The sequence below is a fragment of the Gossypium hirsutum genome, chromosome D05, assembly GCF_007990345.1.
Source record: "Gossypium hirsutum isolate 1008001.06 chromosome D05, Gossypium_hirsutum_v2.1, whole genome shotgun sequence".
Classification (NCBI taxonomy): Eukaryota; Viridiplantae; Streptophyta; class Magnoliopsida; order Malvales; family Malvaceae; genus Gossypium; species Gossypium hirsutum.
Window position 1 is genome coordinate 31,663,650 of NC_053441.1, and position 23,413 is coordinate 31,687,062.

Consider the following 23,413-nt stretch of genomic DNA (forward strand, 5'->3'; position numbering starts at 1 on the left):
TTGCAACGATTTCAAAAACATAAAAATTACAAAAAAAATGTGAAAAATGGCTCGCCATGCATGTACCTATGCTTGGCCGAATCTCAAGCTCCTCCAATGGAGTTTTTTGTTTTCTATTTTAAGTAGAATTGAAGGAAAGGTGAATATGATGTTTATTATATTTTTTTATTTTACTTAAGTTTTATTTATTAAATTACAAATTTACCATTTAATTATCATGCATTTTAACTAATTCAAAGTCTAAATCCATCCACCAAATTCTACTATGGTTTAACTACCATATAAGTCCTCCCTCATTTAAAAAATCTAGCCATCCAATCATTATTGTAACACCCCTAACCCGTATTCATCGCCAGAACAGGGTTACAGAGCATTACCATAAAAACGTAACTTAAATCATTCATTTCAAAACATTTCATAAATCATATCATAGTCCATTCAAACACATGCATATCATCATTTATTCGAGCCCTCGAGGCTTTAGAAACACTTTAAAAAATGATTCGGGACTAAATCAAAAATATATGAAACCTTAAGGAAAAACTTAGAAAATTTCAAACTGTAGCGGTCACACGGTCGTGTGACTCACACGAATGAGACACACGCCCGTATCTCAAGCCGTGTAACTCTCGAAATAGGGACACACAGTCGTGTCCTAGCCCGTGTCCGTGCCTGTGTAACTTTCTGACTTGGGTCACATGGCCAAGCCACGTGCCCGTGTGTCAAGCCGTGTAACTCTCGAAAAACAAGTCTTAAAATCTACAGAGGACACATGACCGTGTCATAAGGCCATGTGTCACACACGGCTAAGACACTCACCCGTGTCTTAGGCCGTGTGGACAAGAAAATGGCCAATTTCAAGCCATTTCTTTCACCCAATTCAAGTACACACCTAAGTCATTTACACATACAATCAAACCTTTAAAATAATCCTAAAACATGCATAATCAATTCAATAGGTCATTTAACCATACAACTAATATCCCCTAAAATACACCTCAATCACAACAACCAAACATACTTAAACATATGCATAATTTAGTCATTCCTCACTCATACATTTTTATCCTATTTCCATACTAAACTTGCCACAATGACCACATGTCAAATTAAATTCAAACATACCAAATTGGTAATTCAAAACATACCTTCATTTGACCATTTCAACACCAACCATTAAAGCATCACTTTGCTAATAGTTCATCAACCATAATACCACATTTATAAGCCAAACATAACATCTCATCAAACACAAGTCACCTATACATGTCATTATAACCTTGATCAAGATATCAAATCTATCGATATAATCGCTAGATAGTGTGATAGATCTCCGACAAACTTCCAACCTGGTCGAGCTTCCGATAATCTGTATAGTAGAGGAAAATAACTACATAAGCAGTGTATGCTTAGTAAGCTCGTATAAACTTAAACATAACATTTCATTTCAATAATGAACTTTATTGGTAAGCCCATCAACACCACGTATATTTATTATTCCTAGCATAGTAGAATTTTATAAGACATATTACACAGTCATTAACCCTTTTCATAAGACTTTGAAACCTTTCATTTACTTACTTATCATTCCATTTACTTACTTTAGCTTAAATAATATTATCAACTCACAAGTTAGTGTATTTATTCACGACCTAGATAAATTCATCCATAGCTCAAGTAAATTTCTCACATATAAGTAAGCTCTTTAACTCATCAATCCATTTACATTGTCATATTATATCCCAATTATGAACTTACGTTTCATTACATTTCCTTCCTCATATCATTTGTATAATGCATGATGTAAGCATAAACATCAATCATAACCACAAGCTTGACACAAGTCTATATATATCATCATCAATATACAAGTTAGTGCATCAACCAATAAATCCCTTGAAATAACATAAGGTAAGTCATATACATGAATAACATCATTTGACATCATCAATTTCATGAACATAAATATACTTTCATTGAACATTACCTTTTTATTCCCTTTCTTAATTATCTCATTTGCATAGTATAAAGTATAAACATAAAATTGACCATATGTGTTCCTGTCATCCACAATCTCATCTGCTAAATTGTAACATTCAATTCAAACTCAAATATATGACAATTTTATCAAAATCACTAAGCAAGTTACCTTACCAAGATTTACAATCCCATGAATGACTTACGGATACAAGTACATTGATAATCCAACCATAACATGCCAGATGCTCATACGAGCCAATCCCTCCAAAACACACCAAGTACTCACAAGAGTTAGTCCAACCGAAACATGTAAATGCTCAAAAGAGCTAATCCGACTGAAACACGCTAAACAGAAGTATAACACGAAAAGTTCACAACAAATATTGAACCTCGATTTACTCGAGAAAAATATATATATCAGTCCCCAATAATATCCACTCCAAACCTCTCGCAACACACCAAATCTCGATTGTACTCTATCTCGCTTTAAATTCGAACTAAACATCAACATTCAATCACATTTCCCAAATATTCTTTCATCAAAAAAAATTAAATATATCATTTGTATCATATAAATTATTCAAAAATTCATATAAATGTTAAATTTTAAACCGTACGAACTTACCTGACTAAATCGCAGAAACGTCAAAGTACATAGTTTTTTTGGTAATTTTCCATTCTCCTCGATTTTCCATTTGATCTTGATATAAATTAATAATTGCATTCAATTTATTAATTTAGATATTAAAATAATTTATTTTATACAATTTATTCATTTTTAACATTTTTACTAAGTCGCCCCTAATATTTTACTTTTATTTAATTTAGTCCCTGAGCCTAAAACATGCAAATTAACCATTTTTACTCAAATTTAAGTTAACTGAATGTTCATAGCTTCCAATAAAGTCCATATTTATAAAAATTTCACATCAAATCCTTCTACTTTTATTATTTCAACAATTTAGTCCCTAATTGGGAAATTTATCAAAAATCATTTAACTACATACTTTTAAATACTAGTCAACACTTCAAATTCATCATTTAACATCTAAATTCACAAGATTCATCAATGGAAAAATTCAAAATCTTTAATAGTTTCAAAAACGAAATTACAGGCTAGTTGGACCTAGTTGCAACGATCTTAAAAATATAAAAATTACAAGAAACAAAATCAAAATGTGCTTACATGTAAGAATTAAAAATGTTCGAACCTCCAAAGTTGAATTCTTTTAATTTTGTTTTAATTTCTTAAAATTTACCATTTTGCCATTAAAACATATAATATTTTATAATTTTAATACATAGTGCCGTCCAATGTCAATAATAAGGACTAGTTACTAAATTGGTCCTTTCTAATTTAATAATAAAGTATATTTACTGCATTTTGCATCTTTTACAATTTAGTCCTTTTTGTTTAATTAACTACCTAAACGTTAAAATTTCTTAACCAAATTTTAATAAAACCTTAATAATACTCTGTAAATATTTATTAAAATATTTACGACTCAATTTATAGAAACGAGATCCTAATATCTCATTTTCTAAAACCACTTGACTTTAGGGTCATACCACTTGGACCTAATTATTCGTTCAAATATCATAAATTGGCAATTAAAAATTTATTTTAATACCATATTTGACTCGCAAATATTAAATAATAATATTTACGAACTTATTCGTCGGATTTGTGGCCTCAAAACCACTATTTCTAACACCACTGAAAAATGGACTATTACAATTATAATTCAATACTGACTAGATTTTACATCTTTTACAATTTAGTCTTTTTTAATTAATTAATCAATCAAACATTAAAATTTCTAAATATAACTTTCACATAACAAAATAATATCTCCGTAACTATTTAATAAAAAATATTTATGGGCTCGATTTACCGAAACAAGATTCCGATACCTCATTTTCTGAAACCACTTGACTTTCAAGACAACAATTTTATTGAACTATTTGTTCAATAAACTAAAATTTACCAAATCAAAATTTAATATGAAAATGTAATCGACTCATATGAATTAATTAATAATTAATACGAACATACTCGTCAGATTAGTGGTCCCCAAAACCACTATTTTTGACACCACAGAAAAATGGGTTGTTACAACGGCTTTCCTCTAGGTAAAACAATCTTCGAAGAAACAGATAGAAAAAGAGGTCTATGATCTGATTTGATCTGCGAAAGATGAGTAACCAAGCTATTAGGGAAAGCTCTCAACCAAACATCATCACCAAGAGCACGATCTAATCTTTCAAAAACACCACCTATATGCTAAGTGAACGAAGGACCCCTAAATCTCAAGTCATGAAGTTCTACCATTTCCACAAATTCACCAAAAAAAGAACAACCCTTCCCTCTAGATCGACCACCTTTCTTTTCACTCGAAAAAAAGAATAGCATTAAAGTCTCCCAAGACTACCTATGGATACGAATTCAGAGGGATAATCGATTTTAAATCTTCCCAAAGAAATTTCCTTTTCTGTCTATTGTGACTTCCATAAATAAGGGAGACAAAAATATCCTATAAGGGAAAACTGCTAGAGACTTCTAGCAAAATAAACTGAGTGTGGTTCCGAATCACCTTAACCCGAATTGAGTCCTTCCAACCAGTCTAAATTCCCCATTTCAAAGATACTTTTTAAAGCAACCCAAGTAACAAAAGCCTTTAAATAACATATTCACTACAGCAAAATAGACTTTTAGCGGAGCTTTTTTAGGCTTTTAGCAGCGTTTTTAAGCGCCGCTAAAAGTGTTAGCGGCGCTTGTTAAAGCGCCGCAAAAAGTGCCGCTGTAAATAACGCCGCTAACTTTAGAGGCGTTTATGTGAAAAAACGCCGCTAAAGATCATGAACTTTAGTGGCGCTTCTACCACAAACGCCGCTAAAGATCATGTCCTTTAGCGGCGCTTCTACCACAAACGCCGCTAAAGATCATTACCTTTAGCAACACTTCTACCACAAACACCACTATAAGAATGACTTTTAGCGGCGCTTTTTGACAAACGCCGCTAAAAACATGACTTTTAAAAAAATATTTTAATTAAATAATATTTATTTCTATAATAAATATTATATTATGTTTTGTTTTTGAAATTTAAACTTTAAACTATATACTTTTAAGGATAAAAAATTTAATTAAATTAAAATTTCTATTAAAATTTTAACTTTAAAGCTAAATATAAAAATTAATGAATTTAAATTTAGAATTAAAGTATTATGTTTAAATAAATGAGCACCTAAAATTTCAATCAATCCTAACGAATAATAAATTCACATATCTACCATTTTTTTTTAAATTTACGTCAATATTATAAAATTAAAGAAATCAAATTATACTAAATTAAAATCAAATGATAACAGAGGGACTAAAACCATAATCAGACTGTAATAAAAATCAATCATTCTTGCCTGAAATGATGAAAATATCCAGAGTCAAACACATTTCTATCCAGTAGGAAATGAGAAAAGTAACTAATTAGAAGGATGATTCAAACAAATCCTAAATCCAAAGATTCAAAAATTCAAAATTAACATTGCAAACAGGTGCACCATTGTAAGAGGATCATTCAAATCTCTAAGTGCATCAATAAATGTTGGATACCTAAAATACCAAACACATTTAGATGCCAGCACCAAGAAGAATGCGTCCTATGATCAACATTGTGATATTCACCGCACCTGCATTGATAGCTCCTCCTAGGAAGAAGCTGACTGCACCAACAAGGATGCTGGCTCGACACCCTTTGTTTCTAGTAACATAGGAGGCTCCAAATGTAGAAACAAGACCTGCGAAGAGCGAAGACGTAAAAAGTGTGAGGAGCTGGTTGTCATATTTGCAGTAGTCAGTTTCATGAAGATGTGCTTGTTTCCTTCTATATATCTTTGGGAAGAATTCCTTCAAGAAATCATCCACGGAAGTCACTCCACCTGCAATCAATATTAAAAGATAAACAGTGTCATCATCTTGAAATAAGCATCTTATTGAGCTCTTTTGAATCAAATAACATAAATCTTCTAACAAACAGAAACAAATACATTATCTATAATGCAAGTAGCTTAGGAATCATTGATAATCCCTAAATACCAAATAATATATGAAGATTATATTTTGATGATTAAAAAAATTGTGTAGAGAGGGTTCTTCTCAAGACATCATTTTGATTGAAAAGAAAATCAGTAAATCTGGAAGATAGGATACAAATCTAAAAAGATTTCAGCAATTGCTAATACTTAGTATAAATGAACAGAATTCATAAACAGGCTGAAGAAAAAAACCAATGAAAAAACCGAAAACAAAAGTGAATCATAGAAAAGAAATCTGACTAGAAACACCAAGATCATATCCAAAAAGAGATCCCCCTGTAGCAGCAACAAGGCAAGCAAATATAAAATAATTGGTAATCTTGTATTCATAGAGATGAGCTCTCTTCAAATTCCCTCCTTCATTACCAAACCCTCCAGCAGCCATGGTGGACAATCTCAGAAAACAAATGAAAAAAAAAAACTCTGGGTTTTGCAGAAGACAAACAGATCAGTCCAGAAAGTGAAGAAAACGCCAGTTCTCAAATCAATTTTATAGTGAATCGATATTTTTCACCACGTTTATCCTTTTCTGAAGCATGTGATATATTTATCATCCCATATAAAAACATAGATAAATAGTTGTTTGGCCTCTCACCTTACCGGTACGAGCTAAAGATCCATGAACCTTACTTGAAATAAATAAACGCGATTCAAAATAATCAGTATCACAACACACAGTAAAAAGAAAAAACCTTAAGTAATAACAAAGAGAAAGCTAAGTGAGAAACCTTAAGTAAAAACACTACCATGAAAAGAACGAAGATACTGATAATACAAAGAAATAGAACACTATGAGAAAAAAGGAGCAACAAAGCTAACGTCGAATGTTAAATTTTAGATTTTCTTCCTTCCTTTTCCCCTTTTTATCGGCACATTACAGGGTAATGAAATGGACTGTTAGCAGAACATGAAACCAAAACATGCAAACATTCAAATAGTAGGCAACTGGCAAATTTCTTGCAGAGTTAGTTGACAAGATTTATTAGTAAAGCAATTATTTCACTTGCAATTTAGCAACAGTAGCAACCAACAGAACCATTAATCCATTGCAAGAACATAAAGATACCTGTACACATCTCTTGTCCGCTCCATATCCCCAGCATCAAGCTCCTCATATAAAGTATAATTAATCCTAAATTACAAGTAAACCATAAGTATACTGCCCAAATTCACATGAAATATAAACAACTTCCAGAAAATGGCTTTCCTGATTCTTTTAAATTAGTAAATACTTCAAGAAAGCAGCAACCATATACAGGGGACAGAGACTTACAAAAAGCCAAAGCTTGTTTGTATTGTATAGACAATACAATATGAAGTGCTCCCTTTCTTGATTCCTCTCTAACTTGCTTATATTAAACTTTGACAGTATTGTATAGACAAATCTTGCATGGTTATAAGATATTTAAGCAAAGCCAAGATCACCATACTGAAAATTAATTGTTCAAACTCGCATTGGACAATAGAGGCTTGTTTATATTTCAGCAAAAACGTCGTTGCTGCTTTCTTGAAGTATTTACTAATTTATTAAAGAAAAAAAAGTAAAAGAGAAACGAGCTAAAAGGAAAATTATATTTATTTATACCGATTTAAACTTATAAACTACACTATTTTGATAAAGGTGAAGATCATTGGGTCCATGGTGAAGAACAAGTGGAGGCTGTTGGTTTTGGTAAAGGCGAAGGGCATATAAATTAGAGGCTTTCATCACACATTTGACAACCTATTTTTGTAACTCAGTCAAATTTAGATGACGTGGACCAATTAAGTTTAGACACGTGACACACATGCCACATCATTAGCTGATGTACCTGTTACATGTAACTTGATGTTTGGTCCACTTCATCCAATTTTAATGAAGTTACAAAAACAAATTAAAAGGTGTGACGAAAGTCAAATTTAGGTACAAATATGAGCAAAAATAAACATAAGTATCAATTAGAACATTGAATCCAAATTCAACTACCAAAAATTATATTTACCCTTAACTAATAATATCAATAATTAGCTTTCATCAATTCAACTCTATAACCCAAAATAACACAAGCATCATACTTATATTTAACAAATTAAACACAAAATCAAACAAATTCACAAGTAAAATTAAATATATTTTATTAACAAAATCATGAAAATTCAACACTACTAATACTAATAATTAACTTTTATTGAATTAACCTTAAAACCAGAATTAAACACTAAAAAATTTACATTGCTACTTTTTAGAACCAAAATATATAACTTTACTAAATAAGTGTACCAAATTGAAAAAAAAAAAACAAATTTCTATATTAAAAAAGTGCGAAACCTGCTTTACCCTACATTTCATTCAACTATTGGATGATCATAACATTAAGAAAATTACAAATTACTATGAAATTCAATTCCCAAAGATTCTTACCAACTCCATGACAAGATTTGCATGTCTTTCCTCCAAATTCCTTACCTGTAACAAGAAAAGGTATAAAATTTCTCCAAATTTTGAATCAAATAAAACCCTTTTTTTAAGAAAAAAGTTGATAATTTGAGTTGTTCAATTTACTTACCTTTTTCTTGTGATTGTCTGTTCGAGTTTTGATGACATGGTACTGTGAAACAATCAATTCATATTAATTAGTTTCGTAATTTGATTTATAACATCAGTTGCATTGATTTTGTAGATAAATTAAATTAGATTTTAGGGTTTATTATGTCTAAGCTTTATGTAATTACATATAATTACTTACCCCAAAAACATTGTTAGGAGTCTTTTCAATGAAGGCTGAAATGGAGTTTGTAGAAGTCCAAATTTGCTGGCCTAGTAAAAATAATAACCCAATCACAAATGGGCCCAAAAATTAAAAACCTAGCCCAAACAACATTAACATTTTCAGCAGAAATGAGTAAAAGAAACCCTAGGAGCCGCATGCCTCGGGTGGCCTCCTCGTCTGCCACCCTCAGCCACCAGGCACCTTCAGCGCACGCCTCTGACACTGCCGCCGTTGGCCCTCCACGCATGTCAGACCACCTGCAGAGAGAAATGAAGGCAAAGAAATAAAGAGCAATCAATAATAATAAAAAACAGTTTGTAATGGCCTATAAAAAACAACAAGAGCCATTTTTAGAGTCTTCGATTTTCTTTGAAAAAGCATAACAGAGATTAGAAATAAAAAAGAGAACAAAAGGTTACTGTTTTATTCTTCTTTTTTCTTCGATTCATTCATTTATTTTATTTATTACCATTATTATTTTTTATTTTTTTTACAAATATGTTCTAAAAAACTTTTAATAAAAGAAATCAAAAGCAAAATAAGGAGAAGAGAAATTCACCGGAGTTGGCCGTGACCACGCCGCCGGTGGGGTTTCTCCTTCATCGTCGGCCACCAGTCTTTGTGGCTGTGGCGGTGGCGCTCCAAGTGCTAAGAAAACCAAGGGTTGGGTGCTTGAAAGAAAAGGGGAAAGGGTTTTTGAAACTAAGAAAGGGACAGAGGCTAGAAGGAAAAGTTTGCTCAAATGCATCAAGTGAAACGACGCCGGTTTGATGGGGGAGATCTGTGCATGCTTTGCCCTAATGGGTAATTTATGCATTTAGTCCCTCCATCTTGCGTTGAAGTGCAATCCAACCTTTTATTCCTTTTAGACTTGGGCTGCGAATTTTGTTTCTGCTTCAATCAGGTCCTTTGACCATGTGTGCCCCTTTGCACTGAAACGCTGCGCACAAGGGGCTTGGGATATTTCTTCCTTCGCTCCCTGATATTTTAGCACGTTGCAAATCAGTCCCTCGTTCCATCTTTTAATTTTTTAATTATCCCCTTTATTTTATTTCTGGTTTCAATCATGCCCATTACCTTTTAACCCCAATTTTTGTACATTTTTAAACTGTTTCTTTTATTATTTAAGATTTTCTTTTATATGTTATTTTATTTTAGACTGTTTTAGATTAACTAGTATTTATCTCAAGCTTTTTATATGTTATTTATCTTAAATACATGTGTTTGCATTATCTATTTTGAATTTATATGTACTATGTAATTTAGATTGTTTCCTATACTATTTATTTTGAAATTCTTTATATTATTTATATCAAAACTGTTTTATTTTTGTTTAGAGTTTCTATACATTGAGTATTTTATACATTATTTATCTTACATTGGAACGCATTATATATACTAATTATTTTAAAATCATTTGGTACTTTTTCAGCTATGATATACGTCTTATGTTTATTTATTATCCATTTTAAAATTTTTCCTATCTTACATTTCTATATGTACATACATATTACTTTTAAAATTTTTATACATAGTATTTTAAAATCGTTTTGTATAAACTTTTTTATTTTTTATTTTATTTGTTCAAAATTCATTTATTATCTCTTAAAAATTATCCTACATTTATTTGTTCTAATTTATTTTATACTACTCATTTCGAAGTTATTACGTATGTTATTTAATTTATTTGTCTTTGTTTATTAATACTAATTTTTAAATAATGTATGTCGAGTGGTTATTTTCATTGTGTGTACCATAATTAGTTTACTCGTACCTTCATATTATTGTCATATATTTGTATAATTTTATCCATGTATCATTATTCCATGTTTATTATTATATTGTTATTTCATGTCATCATTTTGTAAATTAAACCCCAACATAGTTGTCCAATGTGGATTAATTTATTTTATTCTAAGTAAGATAAATGTTTACCTTCAAATAAATTACCCGCTATTATTCGAAAGGGAATTTTGTTAAATAAGGCAATATTTTGCATTTTGGAAATTCGATAAATTGTACCCTAACTTACTGGGTCTCGATTTTCTCGTTAAACCTAAATAGCAAAATATCCTTTAAAATTTCAAACACATAAAATTCTGAAAATAAAGACAATATTCTGATTTAGAAAATTCGAGAAATCATGCCCTAACTTACTGAGCTTCGATTTTTCTCGCGTTGATTCTAAATAACTGAATATCCTTTTAAAAATTAAAACGAATGAGGTTTTAATAAAAAAACAAAAGGCAAGCTTACTCTCAAAAAATACGAGGTGCTGTTTCCTAACTTACTGGATGTGACATCTTGTTAATTCAAGATAAGAAGGCATTTTTCATTTTGATTTATCCAAGTAATTTTTTTAAATAACGCAATATAAGGAAAGATCGTATTTTTAAATTCTTTTCGAGTTTTCAATTTTCGACACAAAGACACTAATTAATCAACTAGGTACCAATTTGGGCGTATCGAGGGTGCTAATCCTTCCTCGTGCGTAACCGACTCCCGAACCCATTTTTCTGAATTTCGTAGACCAAAATCGTTGTTTTAATAAAAATTAAATCGTTTATTAAAAACAACCACTTTTCGGTGACCCGATCACACCTTATCAAAAAAAGATTGGTGGCGACTCCCGTTTTCATTTTTTCTTTCAAAAAAACAAGTCGACCCCGTTTTCATCAAAAAACGGTATCAGCAGCTTGGCGACTCCACTGGGGACATTTAAAAAGAGAGTCAAGCCACGTATTGATTATTTTTGTCTTCTTGTCGAAAATCGAGAATTTAATTTAAATATACGATCCTTTCGTTGCATTTCATTCATCTTTATTTCGGTTTTTATCATTGTGATTTTGGTTGCTGTGGTAGTTTAAGCTTGGTATACTGCTGCATTGCATTGCATGACCATGGGTCATACCTTTTAAGTGGGAGTGAGAAACTACGCCTTCGTGAGGTTTTCACCTTCGCATGGGATAGTGAATCGCTTCCGGGATACATCCGTACCTATGTCTTCGTGAGATTTTCATCTCCGTGCAGCCATAGGGAAATGTATTCCCCTGAACCGAACTCGGTCCGTATGAGCCTATAATGGGTGAGGATCGAGGAATCTGCTGGTTCGGGTACCCTCGCTTTAAAACTAAACAACATATAGTGAGCCCTAAGAGCCTACCCTAGGTAGAACCACTTCGAACCCTTAGTATTCACTCGAATAGGTGTTCCATTTATTCTTGCTTGCTTTTGCTTTGTACTAACTTGTTTTCTTTTTTTTTTATGATTGCATTGCATTTTCATCATAAAATGAGGTGTTGATTCACGTTCGGTTGTTAAAATAGAGAGCTTGTCATAAGGAAATGGGTTTCTTGATAAAGTGGATAATAATACGGTTGTCCGAATATGGTCCAAGAAAACATGATAAGAGAAGGATGGTAATTTAATAGAGGACTACACAACCATTGCTCCGTTGCCTGAGAATTCAAGATGACAAAGATTATTTGAGAGCTGTTGAACTTTCTTAAAAGAGAAGCCAACGAGGATCACGAGATTGAGTGAGCAACGAGTCACGGCCCGGATCAAGTAAAAAGGAGATAGAAGCGACGTCCCTTTTGAAGAGTTCGTGAGACTTACCTTAACGCTCGATTGAAGAAGAGGATCGAAGGACTCCGCCTATGAGGGCAAAACTGTATATATCCATTTTATGTAAAGAGATTTGTTTTCTAGTAAAGTTGTTCTAATAGAATTGAATCAAGAATCAGCGTCTCTTTTTGCATTCATGCATCTGCATTACATTTCATTGCATGCATCTTTTCATTCATTAACATTACATTTCATTGCATACAATAAATTTCCTGAAATCCAAAAGTGCATTGAGTTCAGAAATCTAGTACAGAGCCAGATAGGCGATAAAGAATTGGAATTCTTTGAATATATCGATAGTTTAGAAGGTAAAAATGTTTGTACCTTTGAAGAAGAAACTGAAAAACAAACAAAAACAAAAAAAAAATCAAGAATTTGTTTCTATATCCCTAGAGGTGTTCTAAACAATAGGACTGTGAAGGAGATTCTTGTAATTTTTAGGACCATTTCAGAGTAATATTTGGACCACTCTTATTGCTCTAAGCCTGAGAGCAATAAAAAAATCCTTTTATGAAAAAGGCACGTGTCCATTATTCTTTATTTCAACGAAATGCATCTTTGTGTCTTGTTTTGGCAAACATTCTTTTGTTCCTTCCATTTCATTCATGCTCATACCACACAAATAATTCCCTTTTGATTCATTAGTTCTTTGAGTCTTCTTTCGTTCCCTAGAACATGTCTTCAGATATCAATGATATGAGTGACATTGCTATTGACTTAGAACTTTCTTTTGAGCAAGATATGTGTTTAGAGGAACCTCAAAACTTCGAAGATGATCGATACTGTAGCTTATCTCCTAATTTATTAAGGATGATGAGCAAGTCGAAAAATAGATCCTACCTTACAAAAATCAGTTGAAAATTGTAAGCTTAGGAGAATAGAAAAAGGTGAAAATCAGAGCCTGTATCACCGCAGAGACAAAACGAGATGTCATTGGGTTACTCTAAGAATTCAAAGATGTTTTCGTATGATTATACCAAGATATGCCTAAGCTACTAAGAAGTGTGGACGCTCTTGAGGCTAAGAAGATCTTGGACGAGGTCTATACGGGTGTCTGAGGAACACGTGCTAATGGTTTTGCAATGGCCAAGCAAATTATGAGATTTGGGTACTGCTGGTCCACCATGGAAGGGGATTGCATCAGTTATACCAAGAAACACCACAAGGGCCAAATTTACGGGGACAAGATGTATGTGCCTCCTCCATCTATTCATGTTATGACTTTTCCATGACCTTTCTCTATGTGGGGGCATGGAGGTCATTGGGCTAATCTCGCCAAAAGCTTCTAGCGGTCATCGAGTCATCTTTGTAGTCATCGATTACTTCATTAGATGGGTGGAAGCTGCTTCATATGCTAATATCACAAAGCTGACAATCAACAAATTTCTTGAAGAATCATATGTCAATATGGAATGCCAAAAAAGATCATATTAGACTATGCATTGAATTTGAACAACCGCACGACATCAGAAGTTTGCAGTCTATTCAAGATTGACATCATGCCGCCTCAAAATGAACAGTTCAGTGGAGGCAAAAAAAAGAGAGCAAAAAGCAAAAAGCAAAAAAAAACTAGAAAATAAAAAGCAAAAAAAACCAAAAATAAAAGAAAAGACCTCTACCGGGGCAACTCAGTTCTCATTGGTATATGGAATAGAGACAGTCTTACCCATCGAATGTGATATTTCTTCCCTTCGAGTCTTGTCAGAATTGAAGTTAGATGAAGCAGAATGGATCCAGGTCTGATATAATTGAAGAGAAATGGTTAAAAGCTATCCGTCATGGTCAAATGTACCAAAAACAAATGATACGAGCTCACCAAAAAAGGTTCACCCTAGAGAATTCCATGAGGGGACCTAATATCGAGGAAGATCCTTTCCATGCAAAAGGACTTCATAGGAAAGTGTATGTCAAACTGGAAAGGACCTTATGTGGAAGGCCTTATCTGAAAAAGCGTCGATATTGACCAAGATGGATGGCAAAAATCTGCCTAATCTTGAGAATTCTGATTCAAGCAATAAATACTTCACTAAAAAAAACAAAAAAAAAGAAAAAAAAGAACAAAAAGAAAAAGGAGAGGCCAAGGTGAAAACCCGCAAAGGGCGCCTTGAGACCAAAGGGGTTTTGAATTGAAAACCCAGGAATGGGCAGTTCAAATTTTGATCGAAGGTGGGGCATGCAGTAGTCTTGCCCTCTCTGAGTTAATAAGAAGGAGAGATGTTACATCTTGGGGCATCCACAAAGTCTTCTAGGACCTCTAGACACATATCAAGTTCAAAAGGGTCCTCAAGAGTTGGTACAGAGAAGTTCAAGCTACGATATCTGGGGCATCTTGTCCTCATACTATTTTTTTTCTTGGAATACTTCATTCTTTTTCAAGATACGTGTTCCCAATTAATTCCCCTTTTATTCTTGCTATCCTTGATAGTTTATTCATTTTGAGCTATGCTCTCAAATCAATTCTATTTTATCTATCGTTATGATCTTTTGCAAGCATGTTGCATTGGAATAATGATTAATGGACTAATAAAACTTTCACGAAGGAAGTTTTGCATATTACTCTGAAAAGTTTCTAAATAATATAGGAGCCTGAAGCAGGACAATTATTTAGAACACTCCAAATTTAAAGGTTGGAAATTTGGGAAGGAATAGTCTAAATTTAGACTTTCTCTTTAGATTTTTGTTGTCAAATACGTTGATTGACAAGACGCCATGTTGGTGACAAAACTTGAATAAACAAGAAAGTGATGATCTTCAGGCAATAGGAAGAGGTTACCTCGGGGAGGAGAGTTCTCATTTGTGCATGAGTCTTTGGTACGACACCCAGGGAATAGTGTAAGGGACCAGAAGGATTTAAATCTTATATCCTTGAATTGCGACAGGAGAAGATTGAAAAAAGCCATATCTTTCTACCCTTGGGTTACAGTAGGAGATTGATGGTACAAATTCTATGTCCCAGTAGATTGAACTTCGACGTTCACAGTGGGGGGCAATCAGATTAAGTTTTTTTTTAAATGCCAGCCGGTCAAGAAGGCATTGCAGCACGTTAGTGATAAAGCCTTAATAAGCTTTTGAGCGATGATAACCTAAGCATTAATGAATCATTTTCATGACATTCTACATTCATTCAAATGTCATTCACACATCTAGTTAGGAACATTTGATCCATTCTGATCATGCCATCCTAATCACTAGGCATAATTAGATTTATTATACAGGTCATGTTCCCTAGAGAACAGATCGGTAAAAATCGAAGAAAGCCTTGCATCCCTCGTTTGCAGTGGAGCTGGTCAAAGATAACAGATCTTGCCTTCTTGCATTGACAGCGAAGCAGATCGAAGATAAACCTTGCCTCTCTCGTTTGTAGCAGAGCTAGTTGAAGATAGAAGATCTTATCTCCCTAAGCAATAGTGGAGCAGGTCGAAGACGGCGGATTTTACCTCCCTGATTACAGTGGAGTACATTGAAGCTGGTAGTTCTATCTCCCTGGGCAACAGTGGAATAGATCGAAGATTACAGATCTTATCTCCCTAAGCAATAGTGGAGCAGGTCGAAGACGGTGAATTTTACCTCCCTGATTATAGTGGAGTACATTGAAGCTGGTAGTTCTATCTCCCTGGGCAACAGTGGAATAGATCGAAGATTACAGATCTTATCTCCCTAAGCAGTAGTGGAGTAGATCGAAGATGGCAGATTTTACCTCCCTGTGACTACAGTGGAGTACATTGAAGCCGATAACTCTATCTCCCTGTATTTGGCAGTGGAATAGATTGAAGATTGCAGATCTTGCCTTCCTGTATTTGGCAGAGAAGCAGATCGAAGATGGCAGATTTTACCTCCCTGTGACTACAGTGGAGTACATTGAAGCCGATAACTCTATCTCCCTGTATTTGGCAGTGGAATAGACTGAAGATTACAGATCTTGCCTTCCTGTATTTGGCAGCGAAACAGATCGAAGATGGCAGATTTTATCTCCCTGACTACAATGGAGCACATTGAAGCCGATAACTCTATCTCCCTGTATTTGGCAGTGGAATAGATTGAAGACTGCAGATCTTGCCTTCCTGTATTTGGCAGCGAAGCAGATTGAAGATGGCAGATTTTACCTCCCTGTGACTACAGTGGAGTACATTGAAACCGATAACTCTATCTCCCTGTATTTGGTAGTGGAATAGATTGAAGATTGCAGATCTTGCCTTCCTGTATTTGGCAGCGAAGCAGATCGAAGATGGCAGATTTTACCTCCCTGTGACTACAGTGGAGTACATTGAAGCCGATAACTCTATCTCCCTGTATTTGGCAGTAGAATAGAGCAAAAAAACAGATCTTATCTCCCTAAGCAATAGTGGAGCGGATCGCATCAAGTCTTATCTCCCTAAGCAGTAGCGGAGCGGACAAAACCACAGATCTTATCTCCCTAAGCAATAGTGGAGCGGATCGCATCAAGTCTTATCTCCCTAAGCAGTAGCGGAGCGGACAAAACCACAGATCTTATCTCCCTAAGCAATAGTGGAGCGGATCGCATCAAGTCTTATCTCCCTAAGCAGTAGTGGAGCAGACAGAACCACAGATCTTATCTCCCTAAGCAGTAGTGGAGCAGATCGCATCAAGTCTTATCTCCCTAAACAATAGTGGAGCAGACAGAACCATAGATCTTATCTCCCTAAGCAATAGTGGAGCAGATCGCATCAAGTCTTATCTCCCTAAGCAATAGTGGAGCAGATAAAACCACAGATCTTATCTCCCTAAGCAATAGTGGAGCTGACAGAACCACAGATCTTATTCCCCTAAGCAGTAGTGGAGTAGATCACATCCAGTCTTATCTCCCTAAGCAGTAGTGGAGCAGACTAAAAACACAAATCTCATCCCCATGGAGTCGTAGCAGAGTAGATTGAAGCTACAAGGCGTATCTGAACTTGAAGTAGAGTGGATCGAAGCAACAAGACGTAGCAGGCTGGAATAAGGCTACTTGAAGAAGAGAAGCAACCAAAGAAGTCAAGCCTCGGCGAGACCAGGCAAATTTGGTCTTTCTTAGTCTTTGCTCTGTTCTCGTTACACGAAAACGAGCAAAGAGGGGCAGCTGTAGAAGCCCAAATTTGCTGGGCCTATTGTCCAAATAAAATAAAATACAACAAACCCAAAATTCAATCCTAACTACCCAAACCTTAAGCCCAAAGTAATCAGCCCACAAACTTAAAATTTCAGCAGCAAACCCTAGCTACCCGCCGCATGCCTTACGTGGCCTCCTCGTCTGCCACGCCTCCAGCCCATGCCTCCACTCGCACGCCTCTGCCACCACTGTCGGCCACGGGCACCTGCAAAGCCAACAAAAGGCACGCAACAACAGAAGAAACAAATAGCAAAAAGACAAAGAAATAGAAATTAAAAGTTGTGTAGATCGGCTATAAAGGCCAAAAATCTCTTCCTTGTAATCTTCTTCTTCTTTTTTACGAACATCTAAATAAAAAAGCAAGAAAAACAGAGAAAATTTCAAAAGGAAAAACCTTTTTTCGGTTCTTGTACTTATTTTATTTTTATTTCTTTTATTTTCGTTTTTTATACTAAATATTGAAATAAAAAGAGAGGGGAGAAGAAGCGTACCTCGTCGCCTTGCAAGACCGGCGTCGGTGCTCTCTTCGCCGTCGTCGGAGCCGAAAGTTGGGGAACTAAAGACCTTTTTCGGTCCCGCGGGTTGAGAGAGGCCAACCTTCGAGCACGCTGCAAAGGGAAGGTTAAAAAACCCATTTTTTTCACCGTCGGCCGTTGGCCACGGCGGCGGCGGCGCGACGGTGGCTTAGAGAAGCCCTAGGCCGAATGTAAGGGAGGGTGTTGAGAAAAAAATTGAGGCTCCTTCAGTTTTTTAGAAAATCTGAAAAAGTGAAGTGAAAAAAAATACTTTGGTTTATATTAGCAGTTAAACGGCGCCGTTTGAAGGAGGGGAGACCTGCGCATGCTTGCCCTGATGGGTAATTTGCGCCTTTGGTCCCTCCAATCCTGCGGCATATTCAATGTTGCCTTTTGTGCATTTTAATTTTGGCCACATAATTTTTCGCTTGTTCCAATCCAGTCCTGCGGAAAATGATGCGCATAAAGACGGGGGAATATTTCGCAGTCAGTCCCTTGTATCCTCAGAGCTTTTCATTTCAATCCCTTGCTCCATTTCTTTTAAACTTTTAATTATGCCCCTTTATTTTATTATGATTTCAATCGCGCCCTTAACCTTTTAACACCATTTTTGTATTTTTTTTAAACTGTTTCTTTTATTATTTAAGATTTTCTTTTATATATTATTTTATTTTAAACTATTTTAGGTTGACTAGTATTTATCTCAAGTTTTTTTATATATTTTATTTATTTCAAATATATGTGTGTGCACTATCCATTTCAAATTTATATGTATTATGTAATTTAAATTGTTTCTCTTGCCATTTATTTTAAAATTCTTTATACTGATCGTTTCCAAACTTCTTTATTTTTACTTATTTCATGTTTTTATAGATTTAATACTTTATACATTATTTTGTCTCATTTTAAAATATATTATATATGCTAGTTATTTTAAATCAGTTTGTATCTTTTTCAACTATTATCTGGTTTTTTTGTTTTATTTATTATCTATTTTAAGATTTGTCTTATTTTGAGCTTTTATGTGTATAGATATTATTTATTTTAAAATTTTTCATACATAATATTTTTTTAAAATTTATTTTGTATATAATTGATTTTTAAATTTCTTTTCCATACTATTTATTCAAAGCTCACTTATATCTTTTTAAAATTATTCTACATTTTATTTATTCTAATTTGTTTTATGCTACTTATTTTGAAATTGTTATATGTTACTTAATTCATTCATCTTTAATTATTAATACTAGTATTCAAATAATGTATGTTGAGTATGTATTGTCATTGTGTGTACCATAATTAGTTTACTCGTATTTTCATATTATTGTCATACATTTGTGTAATTATCCACAGATCATTATTCCGTGTTTATTATTATATTGTTATTTCACGTCATCATTTTGTAAATTAAGCCCCAACATAGTTGCCCAATGTGGATTGCTTTATTTTATTCCAAACAAAATAAATGTTTACCTTCAAATAGATTACCCGCTATTATTCGAAATGGAATTTTGCTAAATAAGGCAATATTTTGCATTTTGGAAATTTGAGAAATTGTACCCTAACTTACTAGGTCTCGATTTTCTCATTAAACCCAAATAACAAAATATCCTTTTAAATTTCAAACATATAAAATTTTGAAAATAAATGCAATATTCCGTATTTAGAAAATTCGAGAAATCGTGCCCTAACTTACTGGGGTTCGATTTTTCTCTTGATTATAAATAATCGAATATCCTTTTAAAATTGAAATAAATGAGGTTTAAACAAAAAAAAATATGCAAGCTTACTCTCGAAAATACGAGGTGTTGTGTCTTAACTTACTGAATGTGACATCTTGTTACTTCGAGATAAGAAGGCATTTTTCCATTTTGATTTATCCAAGTAATTTTTTTTTAAAATAATGCAATATAAAGAAGGATCGTATTTTAAATTCTTTTCGAGTTTTTAATTTTCGACACCAAGACATTAAGTAATCAACTAGGTACCAATTTTGGGTGTATCGAGGGTGCTAACCCTTCCTCGTGCGTAACCGACTCCCGAACCCATTTTTCTAAATTTCGCAGACCAAAATCGTTGTTTTAATAAAAATTAAATCGTTTATTAAAAACAACCACTTTTCGAGGTGACCCGATTACACCTCATCAAAAAAAGGATTGGTGGCGACTCCCACATTTGATTTCATTTTTCAAAACCCAAGTTGACCCCGTTTTATCAAAAAAATGGTGTCAACAGCTTGGCGACTCCGCTGGGGATGAATAAGAGAGTCAAGCCACGTGTTGATTGTTTCTTGTCTTTTTTTGTCGAAGGTTGAAAATTCGATTTAAATTTACGATTCTCTCATTGCATCTCTTTTGTTTTGAGTTATATCTTTCATCATGCTCTGTATTTTATTTTTATATCTCTGCACATTGCATTGCATGACCACTGGTCACACCCTTTTAAGTGGGAGTGAAAAACTAGTCCTTCGTGAGGTTTTCACCTCCGTGCAGGATAGTGGATCGCTTTCGGGATACATCCGTACCTATGTCTTCGTGAGATTTTCATCTCCGTGCAGCCATAGGGAAATGTATTCCCCTGAACTGAACTCTGTCCGTATGAGCTTATAATGGGTAAGGATAGAGGAATCTGCTGGTTCGGGTACCTTTGCTTTAAAACCGAACCGCATATAGAAGACCTTAGGAGCCCACCCTAGGTAGAACCACTTCAAACCCCTAGTGGTCGCCCGAATAGGTGTTTTATTTATTCTTGCTTGCTTTTGCTTTGTACGAACCTATTTCCTTTTGTTATGATTGCATTGCATTTTCATCATAAAAAGAGGTGTTGATTCACGTTCGGTTGTTAAATAGAGAGCTTTTCATAAGAAAATGAGTTTCTTGATAAAGTGGATGACAATACGGTTATTCGAATATGGTCTAAGAAAGCGCGATGCGAGAAGGATGATGGTCTGATGAATGAGTACATGACTTTACCTCGTTACCCGAAGACTCAAGCTAACAACGACTATTCAAGAGCCGTTAGTGCCAACTTTCTTAAAGAGGCCAATGAGCATCACGAGAATAAGTGAACAATGAGTCGCGGCTCGGATCAAGCAAAAAGGAAATAGAAAAGACATCCTTTTGAAGAGTTCGTAAAATTTATCTTAGCGCTCGAATGAAGAAGAGGATCAAATTTCTCTGCCTATGAGGGCAAAGCCGTATATATATCTGCTTTATGTAAAGAGATCTATTTTCTAGTAAATTTGGTCTATTGGAATTGAACCAAAATCAACGTCTCTCTTTTGCATTCGTATATTGCATGGCATTTCATTGCATGCATCTTCTCCATTCATTAACATTACATTTCATTGCATACAATAAATTTCCTAAAATCCAAAAGTGCATTGAGTTTAGAACTCTAGTACAGAGCCAGATGGATGATAGAGAATTAGAATTTTTGAAGATATCGATGGTTCAGGAGGTAAATATGTTTGTGCCTTTGAAGAAGGTACTAAAAAACCTATCAGAAATTTGTTTCTACATCCCTTGAGGCGATCTAAACAATGGGATCGTGGAAGAGATTCTTGTAATTTTTAGGACCATTTCAGAGTAATATTCAGAACACTCTTATTGCTCTAAGCCTGGGAGCAATAGAAAATCCTTTTGTGAAAAAGACACGTGTCCATTATTCTTTATTTCAACGAAATGCATCTTTGTGTCTTGTTTTGGCAAACATTCTTTTGTTCCTTCCATTTCATTCATGCTCATACTACACAGATAATTATCCTTGGATTCATTTGTTTGTTGAGTCTTCTTTCGTTCCTATAACAGGTCTCTAGATATCAATGATATGAGCGACACTGCTATTGACTCAGAATCTCATTTTGAGCAAGATATGTGTCCAGAGGTACCTCAAAACTTTGAAGACGATCGAGACTGTAGCTTATCTCCCGATTGTTAAATATGGTAGAACAAGTCGAGAAACAGATCTTGCTTTACAAAGAATCAGTGAAAATTGTGAGCTTAAGAGAAGAGAAAAAGGTGATTATCAGAGCCTGTATCACCGCGAAGACAAAGCGAGACATCATTGAGTTACTTTAAAAATTCAATGATGTTTTCACATGATCATAACAAGATATGCCTGAGCTACTAAGACGTGCGGACACTGTTGAGGCTAAAAAAATGTGTTTGAGGAACACATGCCTTGATCTTGTAATGGCCAAGTAAATCATGAAATATGGGTACTGCTGGTCCACCATGGAAGGGGATTACATCAGTTATACCAAGAAATGCCACAAGGGCCAAATTTACGGAGACAAGATTTATGTGTTTCCTTTATCTCTTCATGTTATGACTTTTCCATTAACTTTTTCTATGAGGGGCATGGATGTCATTGGGCCGACTTCGCCAAAAGCTTCTGGCGGTCATCAATTCATCTTTGTAGTCGTCGATTATTTCATAAAGTGGGTAGAGGTTGTTTCATATGCCAACATCACAAAGCTGACAATCAGCAAATTTCTTGAAGAATCATATGTCAATATGGAATGCCAAAAATGCTCATATCAGACAATGCATTGAATTTGAACAACGGCACGACATCAGAAGCTTGCAGTCTGTTCAAGATTAACACTATGCCGCCCAAAATGAACAGTTCAGTGGAGGCAAAAAAAAAGAGGCAAAAAAAACCAAAAACCAAAAACACAAAAAAAGAACAAAACAAAAAAACAAAAAAACTCTACTGGGGCACCTCATTTCTCATTAGTATATGGAATATAGGCAGTCTTACCCATCGAAGGTGATATTTCTTCCCTTCGAGTCTTGTTAGAGTTGAAGTTGGATGAAGCAGAATGGATCCAAACTCGATATGATCGGTTAAAGTTTATTGAAGAGAAAAGGTTGAAAGCTATCCGTCATGAATCCAACAGTGAATGATGCGAGCTCTACAAAAAGGTTCGCCCAGAGAATTCTATGAGGGGGACCTGATATCGAAGAAAATCCTTCCCATACAAAGAGGACTTCAGAAGAAAATGGATGCTGAACTGGAAAGGACCTTATGTGGCAGGCCTTATTTAAAAAAGTATCGATATTGACCAGGATGGATGGCAAGAACCTGCCTAATCTCGAGAATTTTGATTCAAGCAATAAATACTCCACTTGAAAAAAAAAATGAAAAGAAAAAAGAAAAAAAATGAAAAAAGAAGAAAAGGAAAAAAAGAACAAAAAGAAAAAGGAGAGGCCAAGGTGAAAACCCGCAAAGGGCGCCTTGAGACCAAAGGGGTTTTGAATTGAAAACCCAAGAATGGGCAGTTCAAATTTTGATCAAAGGTGGGCCATGCAGTAGTCTTGCCCTCTCTGAATTAA

The 23,413-nt window shown here is 34.4% G+C and overlaps 1 protein-coding gene and 1 long non-coding RNA gene across 2 annotated transcripts; both read right to left on the reverse strand.

The window, feature by feature from the left end:
* Window positions 1-5,375: 5,375 nt before the first annotated feature.
* On the reverse strand, window positions 5,376-6,674 carry LOC107904151 (sugar transport protein 14-like). Its single transcript, XM_041094703.1, has 2 exons — window positions 6,316-6,674; window positions 5,376-5,919 (listed from the first exon to the last, which is right to left on the reverse strand). Exons 1-2 carry the CDS (start codon window positions 6,458-6,460, stop codon window positions 5,612-5,614), a joined length of 453 nt encoding a protein of 150 aa, XP_040950637.1. The 5' UTR covers window positions 6,461-6,674; the 3' UTR covers window positions 5,376-5,611.
* Window positions 6,675-7,138: 464 nt separating this feature from the next.
* On the reverse strand, window positions 7,139-8,829 carry LOC107904152 (uncharacterized). Its single transcript, XR_001686141.2, has 4 exons — window positions 8,802-8,829; window positions 8,622-8,663; window positions 8,477-8,521; window positions 7,139-7,207 (listed from the first exon to the last, which is right to left on the reverse strand). It is a non-coding gene; the product is annotated as an uncharacterized lncRNA (long non-coding RNA).
* Between the last annotated feature and the right edge of the window lie 14,584 nt (window positions 8,830-23,413).

Bases quoted from the DNA above. Each gene is read 5' to 3' on its own strand.
- LOC107904151 (XM_041094703.1), bottom strand. From the start codon at position 6,460: ATGGCTGCTGGAGGGTTTGGTAATGAAGGAGGGAATTTGAAGAGAGCT. The intron at 5,920-6,315 runs GTCAGATTTCTT...TATTGATTGCAG, and splicing joins ATATGATCTTGGTGTTTCTA to GTGGAGTGACTTCCGTGGAT.